Source organism: Moschus berezovskii, chromosome 9, assembly GCF_049115385.1.
Source record: "Moschus berezovskii isolate FMDL1 chromosome 9, NW_MosBer_1.0, whole genome shotgun sequence".
NCBI lineage: Eukaryota > Metazoa > Chordata > Mammalia > Artiodactyla > Moschidae > Moschus > Moschus berezovskii.
Genome location: NC_142468.1, coordinates 27358428 through 27373849, shown reverse-complemented (window position 1 = coordinate 27373849; position 15422 = coordinate 27358428). Strand labels below are relative to the sequence as shown.

The 15422-nt window shown below is 38.3% G+C and overlaps 1 protein-coding gene across 7 annotated transcripts in view; it reads left to right on the top strand.

Moving 5' to 3' along the window:
• The window catches only part of SYNE2 (spectrin repeat containing nuclear envelope protein 2), a 330412-nt gene that overhangs the window by 160506 nt on the left and 154484 nt on the right, over nucleotides 1-15422 (top strand). For all 7 annotated transcript variants that reach the window (XM_055435962.2, XM_055435961.2, XM_055435957.2 and 4 more), the window contains 3 exons: nucleotides 1239-1580; nucleotides 11207-11362; nucleotides 12530-12795. In XM_055435962.2, the coding sequence (XP_055291937.2) occupies nucleotides 1239-1580; nucleotides 11207-11362; nucleotides 12530-12795 (764 nt within the window). The remainder of the gene's footprint in view (nucleotides 1-1238; nucleotides 1581-11206; nucleotides 11363-12529; nucleotides 12796-15422) is intronic.

Genomic DNA, 15422 nt, shown 5'->3' with positions numbered 1-15422 from the left:
CAATTGTCTGTTTACTTCTTTGTCACTCTCACTAGGCTATATGATTGTGAAGGGACTATATTTTACTCATCTATGTAATTTCAAAACTTAACCATATTACTCGCATGAATGAATGCTTACTGTGTAGTCCATTAGAATAGTGAGTAATAAATACAACATAGTTCTCCTAGTAACTTTAGGCTTATTCTGTTTCAGTAGTAACATCCGTACCTGCTGCTGCTGCTGCTGCTAAGTCACTTCAGTCGTGTCCGACTCTGTGTGACCCCATAGACGGAAGCCCACCAGGCTCCCCCGTCCCTGGGATTCTCCAGGCAAGAACACTGGAGTGGGTTGCCATTTCCTTCTCCAATGTGTGAAAGTGAAAGTGAAGTCGCTCAGTTGTGTCCGACCCTTAGTGACCCCACGGACTGCAGCCCACCAGGCTCCTCCATCCATGGGATTTAATAGGCAATAGTACTGGAGTGGCTTGCCATTGCCTTCTCTACCGTACCTGCTATAGTTTATCAAATTCCTTTTGAGTCTGGAGGTCTCCAATTAGCCTCATTCATTTAAGCATTTAGTAAATATTGATTGAGTTCCTGCTATATTTAAGATATTGCATTTGATTGATTTAAGCTTTGCTATTAATTTTAAACGTTAGCACTAGATTCATTTAAGCACATACTAAATGATTTTATTCTTTTTAGGGCCTTGCACAAAGTAGGCACTTATTATTTAGTGTTTTGGTTGTGTTTGATTTTAGCATTATTTATATATTAATTCAGAGAAGGCAATGGCACCCCACTCTAGTACTCTTGCCTGGAAAATCCCATGGACGGAGGAACCTGGTAGGCTGCAGTCCATGGGGTCACACAGAGTCGGACACGACTGAAGTGACTTAGCAGCAGTAGCAGCAGCATATATTAATTAGTATCTTGAACAAAATATATACTCAACAAATACATGTTGGTCATTTCCTATGTTCTAGGAATGGGTTGTGAACATTTTCTTCATTACTTTTTATAAATGTAATCTTATAAAATCTTCTAGTATCCTATAAAATCTGTTAGGGAATTTGATCTGGGTCACTACATTAGTTTAAATTTTGCCCAAAGTTTCTTCTTTGTGATATGGCTTGATACGTTTCTTACAAAGCTTCCCACTAGTGAAGCAGAATACTCTGTAATTTACAGAAGTCAACTAACTCTTGTGATAATTGAACAGTGATACTTTTGTGACAATCTTTTCTCTGCTCACAGGAACTAGAGAATAGTCTCCATTTACAAGATGGCACATTAGAGAAGATTTTAACTTTAGCAAAATCCGTCAAGCAAAATACATCTTCAGCAGGACAGAAGATTATTAAAGATGATATAAAATCACTGAAGTGTAAACAAAAAGATTTGGAAAACAGACTTGAATCTGCTAAGCAGGAGATGGAAAACTGTCTCAACAGCATTCTCAAATCAAAATGCTCAACAGAAAAGAAAGCAAAGTTTCCTCTGCCAGGCAGAGAGGAGCAGGTCACTTCTGATGTACAGGAGTCCACTCAGGACTCAGCTGCAGTGGAAAAGTTGGAGGAAGACTGGGAAATAAATAAGGTTAGTGCTTGTGATTGCAGCTCTAAGACATCATGTCTGCGAATAAAGAGGTGTTGTTGGGCTCTGAAGAGAGGGTCATGAATCAAGCCTCCTGATTTCATAATTAAACCCTCAATGTGCTGGCTATTTATGACACTCACTTGTAAAAAGAGCCCTTAGAAACCTGTCCAGGATTTCAGCGGTGAAATATTACTGTTCATCTGTTAGAAATGTCAGTCATCAATTTAGGTTTATTATTCTCTCTGATATGTAATCAGATACACTTTCTTGGGTCAAGAGCTCAAAAGCAAATTAGAGAAGGCAAAAGAAAATGCGCTTTACCCATTTTCTTAGGGAAAAAAAAAATCTAATAGCTCTACTTTGGTGGGTCTTTTTTTTTTTTGGTTGATTTCATAATGAAATCAGAGACTGTTTGGAAGGATAGGTGCCTTTCTTTATCTTCTTACATTAACCCTATACTGCAAATGTATTTTTAACTGTTGTCAGGTCATTTAGTGTGAGAATAATGACATTCAGGCTTCTGATCTTCCCTGGGGAGAAGAAAGAAGAATATCGTTTTGTTTTCTTTCTAAACATCCAAATGAGTATATTTCCCTGTGGTTTTAAAGTGCTTTCTCATAGGTGAGAGATTGAACAGGAAAAGGCACAAAGAGTCATCCAACAAACTACATTTGAAAGAGTCTCCTTGTTTGGCAGCCTCTCACAGTCCAGGGTCCATTGGGACAACAGCAAAAGTTAGCCCTTTCATTGTCAGCATTTTATGGAATATGTGATACATAGGGGTGAAGAGAATCTGCACTTCTGCTGTCTTCCAAGAGCAGAAATACTTGGAGGGACTTCCCTGTGCTGGTCTAGTGGTTAAGAATCCACCTGCCAATGCAGGGGAGCATGGTTTCAATCCCTAGTCTGGAAGATTTCACATACCTTGGGGCAACTAAGCCCATGCACCACAACTACTGAGCCGGTGCTCTAGAGCTGGCCATCTCCAACTACTGAACACAAGTACTGCAGCTATTGAAGCCCACGTACCCTAGAGCCTGTGCTCCACGACAAGAGAAGCCTCTGCAATGAGAAGCGCACCCACCACAAGAAGAGAGGAACCACCCCTGTTTCCACAACTATAGAAATCCCACGTGCAGCAACAAAGACCCAGTGTGGCCAAAAAAAAAAAAAAAGACGAAATGCATGGAGGACTAGAGGAGCCAGATAGGGTTTCCTATAATGTGAAACAAGGTCAAATGCCAATGGAACATGTCTCTGACATGAAATCCCACATGTTGGATCGAGCTAACAAAGTATGTCTTAAAAGCTTAGGGCCCTGTGATAAGACTCTTGAAGTTGTGTCTGTAAAAGGAACTTTCTTAATTGTATTTAAAGAGCTGTGAAAAGTAAAAAAGGAAAAATACTTGAGTACTTTTCTATCCTAATACATGACATTGGTAAGTGGATTTACTTAATAACTTTAAGTTTACCATCTCAGACCCATGTTGGCTGTGAACTCCCCAAATTCAGTAGATTATATTGAAAACTAAAGATCACAACCCAATAATACAAATTTTTGTTTAATAAGCTTTTACTTACTCTTGAATGATGAGCTATTGATAATTTATGTTACTTCATTAGAATGCTTGTTTTTAGGAGCGGATGAAGAAACTTAAGTCTTCAAATAATTTTCACAAGTCTGTACTAGAGGAAGCTAGTTTTAGTTTCTAGTAACACTTTTAACACCTTTTTTCCCCTCTATTGTAACATGAATCTTTTTTCTTTTTTTTTAATATGGAAAGGCATTCTATTTCAAATATAGCAGTGTGTACATGTCAATCCCAAACTCCAAGTCTACCCCTACCCACAGTCCTGTCCACCTGGTAACCATAAGTTCATTCTCTAAGTCTGTGAGTCTATTTCTGTTCTGTAAATAAGTTCATTTGTTTCATTTTATTTTAGAGTCCACATATAAATGATATATAGTTTTATCTTTCTCGGTCTAGCTATTTATTTAGTATGACAGTCTTCAGATCTGTCTATGATGCTGCAAATAGCATTATTTCATTCTTTTTTTAAAATTTATTTTAATTGGAGGCTAATTACTTTACAATATTATAGTGGTTTTTGCCATGTATTGACATGAATCTGCCATGGGTGTACATGTGTTCCCCATCCTGACCCTCCTTCCCACCTCCCTCCCCATCCCATCCCTCAGGGTCATCCCAGTGCACCAGCCCTGAGCACCCTGTCTCATGCATCAAACCTGGACTGGCGGTCTGTTTCATATATGATAATATACATGTTTCAATACTATTCTCTCAAATCATCCCACTCTTGCCTTCTCCCACAAAGTCCAAAAGACTATTTACATCTGTGTCTCTTTTGCTGTCTCGCATATAGGGTCATCGTTACCATCTTCCTAAATTCCGTATATGTGCATTAGTATACTGTATTGGTGTTTTTCTTTCTAACTTACTTCACTCTGTATAATAGGCTCCAGTTTCATCCACCTCATTAGAACTGATTCAAATGCATTCTTTTTAATGGCTGAGTAATATTCCATTGTGTATACATACCACAGCTTTCTTATCCATTCGTCTGCTGATGGACATCTAGGTTGCTTCCATGTCCTGGCTATTATAAACAGTGCTGCAACGAACATTGGGGTACACGTGTCTCTTTCAATTCTGGTTTCCTCAGTGTGTATGCCCAGGAGTGGGATTTCTGGGTCATATGGCAGTTCTATTTCCAGTTTTTTAAGGAATCTCCACACTGTTCTCCATAGTGGCTGTACTAGTTTGCATTCCCACCAACAGTGTAAGAGGGTTCCCTTTTCTCCACACCCTCTCCAGCATTTATTGCATGTAGACTTTATAGCAGCCATTCTGACTGATGTGAAATGGAACCTCATTGTGGTTTTGATTTGCATTTCTCTGAAAATGAGTGATGTTGAGCATCTTTTCATGTATTTGTTAACCATCTTTATGTCTTCTTTGGAGAAATGTCTGTTTAGTTGTTTGGCCTATTTTTTGATTGGGTCATTTATTTTTCTGGAATTGAGCTGCAGGAGTTGCTTGTATATATATATATATATTTTTTATTGGAGGCTAATTACTTTACAATATTATATTGGTTGGTTTTGCCATACACTGACATGTATCCGCCCCGGGTGTACGTGAGTTCCCCTTCCTGAACCCCCCTCCCACCTCCCTCCTCCCCTTATCCTCCCTCTGGTTCATCCCCATGCACCAGCCCTGCGCATCCTGTATCATGCGTCGAACCTGGACTGGTGATTTGTTTCACATGTGGCAATATACATGTTTCAATGCCATTCTCCCATATCATGCCACCCTCGCCCTCTCCCACAGAGTCCCAAAGACTGTTCTATACATCTGTGTCTCTTTTGCTGTCTCGTATACAGGGTTATCATTACCATCTTTCTAAATTCCATATATATGAGTTAGTATACTGTATTGGTGTTTTTCTTTCTGGCTTACTTCACTCTGTATAATAGGCTCCTGTTTCATCCACCTCATTAGAGCTGAGAATGCTCAAATGCATTCTTTTTAATGGCTGAGTAATACTCCATTGTGTATATGTACCAAAGCTTTCTTATCCATTCGTCTGCAGATGGACATCTAGGTTGCTTCCATGTCCTCGCTATTATAAACAGTGCTGCGATGAACATTGGAGTACATGTGTCTCTTTCAATTCTGGTTTACTCGGTGTGTATGCCCAGGAGTGGGATTGCTGGGTCATATGGCAGTTCTATTTCCAGTTTTTTAAGGAATCTCCACACTGTTCTCCATAGTGGCTGTACTGGTTTGCATTCCCACCAACAATGTGAGAGGGTTGCCCGTCTCTCCACACCCTCTCCAGCATTTATTGCATGTAGACTTTTGGATAGCAGCCATTCTGACTGGTGTGAAATGGTATCTCATTGTGGTTTTGATTTGCATCTCTCTGATTATGAGGGATGTTGAGCATTTTTTCATGTGTTTGTTAGCCATCTTTATGTCTTCTTTGGAGAAATGTCTGTTTAGTTGTTTGGCCCATTTTTTGATTGGGTCATTTATTTTTCTGGAATTGAGCTGAAGGAGCTGTTTGTATATTTTGGAGATTAATTCTTTGTCTGTTGCTTCGTTTTCTCTTATTTTCTCCCATTCTGAAGGCTGTCTTTTCATCTTGCTTATAGTTTCCTTCGTTGTGCAAAAGCTTTTAAGTTTAATTAGGTCCCATTTGTTTATCTTTGCTTTTATATCCAATATTCTGGGAGGTGGGTCATAGAGGATCTTGCTGTGATTTATGTCAGAGAGTGTTTTGCCTATGTTTTCCTCTAGGAGTTTTATAGTTTCTGGTGTTACGTTTAGATCTTTAATCCATTTGAGTTTATTTTTGTGTATGGTGTTAGAAAGTGTTCTAGTTTCATTCTTTTTAATGGTTGGGTAAATTAAAAGATGCTTGCTCCTTGAAAGAAAAGCTGTGACCAACCTAGGCAGCATATTAAAAAGCAGAGACATTAATTTGCTGACAAAGGTCTGTCTACTCAAAGCTATGGTTTTTTCAGCAGTCATGTATGGATGTGAGAGTTGGACCACAAAGAAAGCTGAGTGCTGAAGAATTGATGCTTTTGAACTGTGATGTTGGAGAAGACTCTTGAGAGTCCCTTGGACAGCACAGAGATCAAACCAGTCAATCCTAAAGGAAATCAGTCCTGAATATTCATTAGAAGGATTGAGACTGAATCTGAAGCTCCAATACTTTGGCCACCTGATGTGAAGAACTGACTCATTGGAAGAGACCCTGATGCTGGGAAAGATGGAAGACAGAAGATGAGATGGTTGGATAGCATCACTGACTAGATGGACATGAGTTTGAGCAAGCTCTGGGAATTGGTGATGGACAGGGAAGCCTGGCATGCTTCAGTCCATGGGGTCGCAAAGAATCGGACACAACTGAGCAACTGAACTGAATATTCCGTTGTGTATATGTAACACCTCTTTTAAAAAAAATTTTTATTGGAACCTTTGGCCATCTGATGTGAAGAGCCAATTCTTTGGGAAAGACCCTGATATTGGGAAAGACTGAATGCAAAAGAAAAAGGGAGTTACAGAGGATGAGATGATTAGATAACATCACCAAGTCAGTGGACATGAATTTGAGCAAACTCCAGGAGGTAGTGGAAGACAGAGGAGCCTGATGTGCTATAGTCCATGGGGTTGCAAAGAGTTGGACACAGCTTAGTGACAGAACAACAAATCCGAATTTTGTAATACTTTCTTACTTAGCCCCAATAAAGACATGTAGGCTTCCTTATAGCTCAGTTGGCAAAGAATCCACCTGCAATGCAAGAGACGCTGGTTCAATTCCTGGGTCCGGAAGATCCGCTGGAAAAGGGATAGGCTACACACCCTAGTATTCTTAGGCTTCCCTTGTGACTCAGCTGGTAAAGAATCTGCCTGAAATGTGGGAGACCTGGGTTCAATCCCTGGATTGGGAAGATCCCCTGGAGAAGGGAATGACCACCCACTCCAGTATTCTGGCCTGGAGAATTCCATGAATTGTATAGTCCATGGGGTTGCAAAGAGTCAGACACGACTGACTTGACTTTCACTCACTCACTCACTCCAGGGATATTTTAGATCCAGACCTTTGGCTGACTTTTTCTTTAATATCAAAAATGTTAATGCAGGCTTAGAGGCATAAGAAGTTACAGTCTGAAGAGTGTGGGTGCTTATGATCCAAGATCATACTGGATATGTTTACAGAGGTGAATTTCTAAAATTTTTTAAATATGAAAATACAAAGCTACCTTCCATCTCCCCCTTCCTATATAACTTAAGTGGGGTTACAAATTAGGATATGATAAAAAGTGAGGTCTGAGTAATCTCTTAGGATTCTAGGTGTCCATAAAAGGAAATGATAAAAAGGAAATACAGGGTAACTGATACATCTTTCTCTTATTATTTTTCTAAATACTCATAAAGCAACATTATAGCTTAACCCATATAGAATGATATTTCTTGTCCCTTCCTTCCCAAATGTCAACCTTCATGGCATAATTGCTCCTAAAAAAAAGCAAAACACCTTTTGCCTATGATTGCTTCTTTATATCTTTGTCATTGGGTATAGCTGTCAGTATGTCTGAATCATTTTTTGTTTTCAACATTTTCTGAGTGTTTATAATTTCCATATTTAAATGAACGTGGATGATCACAGACATAAAACATGCAAGACATCCAGCTGTAGCTGAGTGACCAGAAACTCAGGGAAGTCAGTACTAGAATGAAGAGGAAGAAAGAGAGTTCATTCCTGGGGTAAATGATGTTTATTTCCGGTGTTGGTTATCCTAGTCAGTCAGTAGAAAAATTTTTGTATTGGAGCATGTAGTTAGGTCATGTGTCAACTCTGTCTTCCAAGTATATACTTTGCTTTCTGGCCACTATGCAGATCTTGGTTCTTGCTCTAGAGGTATTATTCTCAATCCAAGATTTATTTCTGTACAGGAGTGACTTACATGGTATAGCTGTATTAACATCTAGGAGCAGCATGCATTTGAGGACATTCTTCAAAGTCCTAAAATATGAGGCTGAGGAACCTTAGAAAGTTTCTATCCCAATGCTGGGTTTCAGGTTAGGGAACTGACATCATAAGGTGTTAATCAGCCAAGTTCTAGAAGAGCTGGGATTAGAACCCGGCTTGTCTCTACCCAGCTTGATGTTTGGCGGTCTATCCCCCAATTTTATCAAATGTGTTACATGGTCTGTTAATTGAGGTTTAATATGCTAATATGCTGTCTGGCTCCAGTGGACCCTTTATTGAGTTCTTGGGCATGTTTTCAAACCTTCTCTACTCTCCTTCAGCCCAACCGAGCCCTGTTCCTTTCATTGCTAGCAGATCTCTGATCCATAACTGCTAGATTGATTGGTCCTCAACTGCTTTCCACATTATAAACCACTAATTGTTAATCTTGGCGATCGAAGACTAAATGAAACTTTTATTTTTTTCTAACGTGAATTCATATATACATCCATTCAGTAAAACTTTCTTGAGTTGGCAATGAAGGTTCAATGGTGAATGAAAAGGGATGTGGTCTCTCTTCTCATAGAGCTTCTGGTCTACAAGAGGTGACATACATTAACCAACTAATTATCTGATGAGAGTCTAATTACAGGAACTAAAGGAAGGAACATGCTTCCATTATAATCCACAGTAAAGGAGTCTGACTTGACTACTCTTGAAGTAGTCAGAGAGAGCTTCTCTAAGGAAACAGTACTTAAACTGAGATCAGCAGGGGTGGATTAAGAAGTAATTTCAGTTCTAGGAAAACATCCCGAAGAAACTCACATACGTTCAAGAAGACTTAAAACAAGGGTGTTTATCATCGCAATATCTAAAATAGGAAAAGTTGGAAGCATGATAATATCCATAGTAGCCTGACAGACATATATGTTCATTCAGACAGCAGAACTGTATAAAACCTCAAATGACTGAGATTTATATCTGACACCATGTTAAACCTCAAATCATATTGCTGAATGAAGAAAATAAGTTATAAAATAATACATATATGACTCCAATTTTATGAGTTAAAAATACATAAAATAATACTGTATTTTTATGAATATTAACATATGTAGTCAAAGTATAAAAACAACTGTGTATGGATTTAGAATAGTGGTTAGTTCTAGGGAAGAACAGATGAAAAAGAAGTGAGGACTGGACTTTAAATTGTATTTTTAATATGGAAAATTATATCAGTTATGTTCTCGTCATGGGTAATGAGTAACCATGATATTGTATTCTTTTAAATATATTTGAAACATCTTATTGTTTAAAACAAGATGTTTCCAATGAGTCTGGAAAATCAGAATAGAGCTAAAGATGAGGAGTAAAAGATGGCTGGTTACAAAAGAATCTTTCCAGGAGCCAATCAGGGCAGGTGTCTGTGTTCTATTTACGGGGTGTGCACAAAGCAATGTTACTTTTTAAATTTAAAATGTTCCTTTGAGGGATTCTGTTGGATTTTCTGCCAAAGTGGAAACATGACTTTTGGATTTGGTAAACAAATGGTGTTTTGGGGTGATTTCAGGTTTTTTAGGATGCTCTTTCCAACCACTGAAGGCTGAGTACAAATAGCAGGTTATAAATGTGGCTAGTCAAGTGACTGGTCCATCAGGTAAGAGAGACCAGGGCTCTGAATTCCTAATAAATTATTGATAAGGAGTGAATATTTCCTGGGTTTAATGTCTGTGCCTTTAGCTCAGGAGCTCTTGCCCTGCAGGTGGATTTGTTGGGGTACTAAGTAACAGTAGCCATCAGGTGACAAAGAGGCAGGCTTTACCTTCACAGGACTTCAGTTTATGGTGCAGAAATCTGTGATGTGGCACCAACGCCCTCTCTTCTCACAGCCTTCCTGGATCTCTCTCCCTGCCCCGCATCCCATGCAGAGATCCTGCCTTCCATGGAGATTAACCATAGTTCTCATGAATAAATTGTTAGAAATGGAGGAAATTGGCAAAATTATCCCAGTTATTTACAGCCTTTTAGAAGAAGTGTGCTGTGCTAAGTGCCAAGCAGATACTTCAAAACCAGTAACACTGGTCAACTGAATATTCTTACCAGTCAGTATTGGTGAAGCTCCAGGCAGTATCTGTTTTATTCAAATAAACCCTGATTTTAGAATAGTTTCACATTGACAGGAAACTTGCAAAGATAGTACAGATAGTTCTCATTTATCCCTTATCCAGTTTTTCCATTGTTAACATCTTAACGTTACTATCTAGGCTGTATTTTTAAGACAAATTTTTTAACAATTTCTGCCTTGTTTGGAGATGTGGATATATTTTATTCACAGACTTGGTACAGACTGGATTTTTACTGACATGAAAGTATATGGCAAAATTGAATGATATTTCACTTATAAAGTAACCTGAAAATGAAATCTACTACCTTAGCAAAATAATGTGAAATGTTTTAAAATTACTGCTGTGGTACCTGGTATATATAAGTGCTCAACAAATGTTTGTTGAAAAAAATGAATAAATGAATTGAAATGCCATCTCTGTATATCCTATTGAGAACATCAAGTTCTTAGAGCTTTCAGAAAAGATCAAGTTACCCTCTATATAACCTGTTCTGCCATACCCAGAATTGGAATTCTTACTGTTCCCTTGGTTTAAGGCATGACATTTTTAATGCATGAAATTTTGGCATTTCTTTCATCTCTCCAATTACTGTTTTAAACTACCAGTGGGTACCATTGAATGCCTATTTATTAAACCAGCCCTCTGCATCATGGTGAATACTAAGTATGAGCTTTGGAACTTTTGTTTTTTTCATATCTGTTTTCTTTCTTTAAGACTGTAGCTATTCCTCAGTATATAATTGAGAAATGCTAGATCCTATACTATCGGATAAAAAAAGTTTCATTTTTCTTGGTATTAAATATTACTTGGAAAATACTAAATGTTGTCATTAAATATTGCATGGAAAAAGCCACTTTGGTCGTGGCAAAATATACTTTTGAAAAGTCTTTAATGTGAGTAAATAGAAGAAACTGGAATTTTTTCATCAAGAAAAATAAAAATTATTCATTTGGAAGTTAGTCTGTTTAACAATTAATCTTTTGATGTTTTCAGAATTCAGCTTTGGAAATGATTATGTCAAGACAACTTTCTCTTGATGTTCAAGAAAGCATGAAAAACACTGAAGATGAGCAGAAAGTCAATGAGCTGCAAAATCAACCTTTAGAATTAGATGTTATGTTAAGAAATGAACAATTAAAAGAGATAGAGGTATGGAAACAAGAAAAACACTGACAACATGATTGCATCATTTATCTAGTGCAATACAATATATTTTAATTACCAAAAACTTGCTTGCACAGAATGAAAAGTCTTATTTAACCTTTGCCTGATGATCAATTTGGTAACTATATAATTATGTACTAATCAGTAAGTTGTATAAATCTTTCCATTTAAAAAGTGTAAGAGTTTAATGAACATTAGTCTTTCTCTTTCACAAAGTTCCTAAAAACTTACTTATTCAGTGATAAAATTTGGAGATTCTGGCTTATCATTATTCCTTTTCTTAGTCATATCTATTTTTCTGCGTTTGACAGATTCCTTTTGTTTTTCCTAATTATCAACATTATGAAGCATTATCCTGCTTCATTTTTATAACTGTGTTTACATAACTGTGTTTATGTATTTGTGTACTTATAGCCATGGAAAGTACACAAATACATAAACACGGAAAGCTGGAGAAGGCACTGGCATCCCACTCCAGTACTCTTGCCTGGGAAATCCCATGGATAGAGGAGCCTGGTAGACTGCAGTCCATGGGGTCGCTACGGGTCAGACACGACTGAGCGACTTCACTTTCAGTTTTCACTTTCATGCGTTGGAGAAGGAAATGGCAACCCATTCCAGTGTTCTTGCCTGGAGAACCCCAGGGATGGGGGAGCCTGGTGGGCTGCCATCTCTGGGGTCGCACAGAGTCAGACATGACTGAAGCGACTTAGCAGCAGCAACAGCCATGGAAAAGCATCTAAAAATCCAGTACATGATCATGATTTGAAAAATGATCCTTACAATTTTAGCCAAGTTTACATAATAGTAAACATGTATCTAAAGAAGGAAAAAGAGATGATGCATGTAAATAATAAAAGCAAGATAAATCTTCTTTAGACTTGTAGAACCTTTGAACACAAGAGGGTGACCAGATTGCTCTTAGATGTTAGACCAATGGTGAATGTTAGTTTAGATTTTTAATATGACTCCAGTGGGAGGGGAAAAATCTTTTAAATGTCAGGACCTTAGTTTCTCTGGGTGCAAATGAAATATTTAAAAATCTCCTTGGAATGTATTACTGGAAGGAAAGAGCAAGGGGGAAAATAAGTGAATTAATCAATCAGTGAATTAATGAGTATATATTTATTGATTTCCTTTACTTGTTTTCAGGAATTATTTACCCAGTTGGAAGGAAAGAAAGCAGCCATTGAACCTCTAGAACAAAGTGAATGTCTCAACAAAACAGAAACAAGTGCCTTGGTTCTCCACGATGAAAGTTATTCAGTGCAGCACTTGGATAAAATGCTTCAGGCACTTATTACTTTGAAGAAAAAGAAAGAAAGTCAATACTGTCTCCTTAAAGATTTTCAGGGACATCTCATGGCAGCTGAATCCTCAATGAAAGCCTTGTTGACAGAAAAGGAAAGTCTAAAAGTGTAAGTATAAGAATTTAGGACGTGCATTCTTTTTTTCAACCATAGGCTTCACTTCTTTGGACAGGACCAGGGTGTTAAGAGCTTATATTTTTAAAGAATATTATGATTTTAATAGTACAGTATAGAAATTAATTTCATATGGAAACCATTAAAGAAAATTCTTTAATGGTTTTCTTATTTTAAAGAAACATTTATATATTCTAGGTACATATATTAAATATACCTTCTCCTTAAAAAGTTTAGCTGGATGGTTATGCCTTCTTGATCAGTTCAGTTCAGTCGCTCAGTTGTATCCGACTCTTTGCGACCCCATGAATCACAGCACACCAGGCCTCCCTGTCCATCACCAACTCGCGGAGTTCACTCAAACTCATGTCCATTGAGTCGGTGATACCATCCAGCCATCTCATTCTCTATCGTCCCCGTCTCCTCCTGCCCCAAATCCTTCCCAGCATCAGAGTCTTTTTCCAGTGAGTCAACTCGTCGCATGAGGTGGCCAAAGTATTGGAGTTTCAGCCTTAGCATCAGTCCTTCCAATGAACACCCAGGATTGATCTCCTATAGAATGGACTGGTTGGATCTCCTTGCAGTCCAAGGGACTCTCAAGAGTCTTCTCCAGCACCACAGTTCAAAAGCATCAATTCTTCGGCGATCAGCTTTCTTCACAGTCCAACTCTCACATCCATGCATGACCATGGGAAAAACTATAGCCTTGATTAGACTGACCTTGGTTGGCAAAGTAATGTCTCTGCTTTTTAATATGCTATCTAGGTTGGTCATAACTTTCCTTCCAAGGAGTAAGCGTCTTTTAATTTCATGGCTGCAATCAGCATCCGCAGTGATTTTGGAGCCCCCCAAAATAAAATCTAACACTGTTTCCACTGTTTCCCCATCTATTTTCCATGAAGTGATGGGACCAGATGCCATGATCTTTGTTTTCTGAATGTTGAGCTTCAAGCCAACCTTTTCACTCTCCTCTTTCACTTTCATCAAGAGGCTTTTGAGTTCCTCTTCACTTCCTGCCATAAGGGTGGTGTCATCTGCATATCTGAGGTTGTTGATATTTCTCCCAGCAATCTTGATTCCAGCTTGTGCTTCTTCCAGCCCAGCGTTCCTCATGATGTACTCTGTATATAAGTTAAATAAGCAGGGTGACAATATACAGCCTTGACGTACTCCTTTTCCTATTTGGAACCAGTCTGTTGTTCCATGTCCAGTTCTAACGGTTGCTTCCTGACCTGCATACAGGTTTCTCAAGAGGCAGGTCAGGTGGCCTGGTATTCCCATCTCTTTCAGAATGTTCCACAGTTTATTGTGATCCACACAGTCAAAGGCTTTGGCATAGTCAATGAAGCAGAAATAGATGTTTTTCTGGAACTCTCTTGCTTTCTCCATGATACAGCGGATGTTGGCAATTTGATCTCTGGTGCCTCTGCCTTTTCTAAAACCTGCTTGAACATCTGGGAGTTCATGGTTCACATATTGCTGAAGCCTGGCTTGGAGAATTTTGAGCATGACTTTACTAGCGTGTGAGATGAATGCAGTTGTGTGGTAGTTTGAACATTCTTTGGTATTGCCTTTCTTTGGGATTGGAATGAAGACTGACCTTTTCCAGTCCTGTGGCCACTGCTGAGTTTTCCAAATTTGCTGGCATATTGAGTGCAGTGTCGTTATTGTTGGTAAGATGATAACAAAGGAGTTGGATATTGTCATTTTCCTTAGTCCTAACTTTGCACAAGTACTTTGCAGATTATAGAGGACTTTTGCGTACATTGTTCCCTTCCCTCTTTACTCTTTTCCTATGGTTCTGCATTTTTATGATACTCATTTTATAGATGAGCTTTCTACATCATCACACATTAATCAATAGCCACAGTAAACAAGATTCTGATTTTTGTTTTTAGGAAAGAGTGTTCTTACAGACAATCTAATCTTCTCTTTCATGAATTCAGAGGAGAATTAATTTCTTTTTTTTTTTATTTTTTTGCATTGGTCAAATTTATTTTATACTCATCTTTTAAACATTTCAGTTGCATTGTCAGTGTATATATAATTTGCATAGACACATAGTTTTATAGGTTATTTGCAAAAAGTGAACTTATGTCCATACCCTTTCTTAGATATTAAGAAAAAAAAAGCACATAAGGAATGAACATGGGATGAGGAGCTGCCTCCAATGATTACACAGCAATTTAGCTCTGTGGCAGCCACTATAATACTCAAATATCTGGGAAAGCAGAGGTCAGAAAGATGAGAGAATGACCCGCCAAGAAGAGACTGAATGTCTTTCCATCAATTTCTATGGCTTGAGACCAGTCCTAAAGAAACGTGTTCGATTACGCCCAACCCCACTTGACTGAACAGGGTTAAGCTGCCACCATTGATTATGGGAACTGATTCAGAAAAGTGTAGATTTCTGACACAAGACCTGAATGTATTCAACATTTCCCACCAGCGTTAGCAGGCCCTAGAAAACTTGTGACTTATTTATCAGGGAATATAGGAAATCAACTTATTTTGAATAACACTACTATGGATTCTTTAAGTCCTGAATCTAAGTCATAGAATTGTTGCCATCTCTCCATCTCCTCTCGGTTCTCTCGATAAATCCAATAATGGTGCCAGCT